General features: G+C 33.2%; 1 protein-coding gene across 1 annotated transcript in view; it reads right to left on the minus strand.

Annotated features, from left to right (window-relative positions):
* Window positions 1–586, minus strand: part of LOC128662453 (aldo-keto reductase family 1 member C23-like protein) — a 35,998-nt gene extending 35,412 nt beyond the window's left edge. Inside the window, exon 1 of the mRNA XM_053716241.1 lies at window positions 500–586. Within this exon, the coding sequence (XP_053572216.1) occupies window positions 500–586 (87 nt within the window). The remainder of the gene's footprint in view (window positions 1–499) is intronic.
* Between the last annotated feature and the right edge of the window lie 330 nt (window positions 587–916).

Consider the following 916-nt stretch of genomic DNA (forward strand, 5'->3'; position numbering starts at 1 on the left):
ACACTACTGTGAGCTAGCTGAACATATCAGGTGAGCCAATGGCAAGAGGCATATATGTGCAGCCACTAGCTAGCTCACAGCAGTGCATTGCTGAAACATGTAAAACTAGACACAGGTGCATTTCAGTCCACCCTGGCCTTGAAAGGGTTAAACAATTGTGTATTTTCCAATTATAACTCTATAGCACCACTTTCTAAAACACCTATTACGTCTATGTTATTCAAAAAAAAAAAAATTGAAATTGCATAAATTATGTTTACAAAGAACTATGAATCAATTTTCTGAAGCTTCAATTTAGGGCAAAATGTAAACTGAATATTCCCACTTAAACAATTACAATATATTTTGAATCTGATTTATTTTGTTGTTTATTTGGATCAGTTTCTGTATTTAATGGAGCGGACAAGCTAATCTATATATTTTTCATTAAATTGTCTGGTTTGTTATTTAACATGGTATTAGCTGTAAATTTATAGACTATTAGAAATAACACACTAACCTTATCTGGAGCATAGGTGCCAAAACCAATCACTGGGATTTTATTCCCATCATTCAGTACAATATAGGAACTTTCACTGAGGTCCATACCTTGGCTTTAAGGTTCTACAAAGGTTTGGAGACTCATTCTGAGGGAGATGAATTAATGGCACACAGCTCCACCTTTCTCATTAATATTTAGTGCAGATTATTTAAAACATAATAAATAAATAGAACCTCAGAACAGCCTGTTCTGAAAAAAAAGTAACTTTGTGTTTATTTCAAAATGTGATGTATTGGCTTATATCAAAGGGACTGGTCAGTTATTTGAACTCTCCCACATGTACAGTATGTAAAGATTCAAAGCCAGGGTGAAAACTGATAAAACATGATTATCTATCTCATGTGAAGTAAAGATGACAAATTAATTGCTTACCAA

Source organism: Bombina bombina, chromosome 6 (assembly GCF_027579735.1).
Source record: "Bombina bombina isolate aBomBom1 chromosome 6, aBomBom1.pri, whole genome shotgun sequence".
NCBI lineage: Eukaryota > Metazoa > Chordata > Amphibia > Anura > Bombinatoridae > Bombina > Bombina bombina.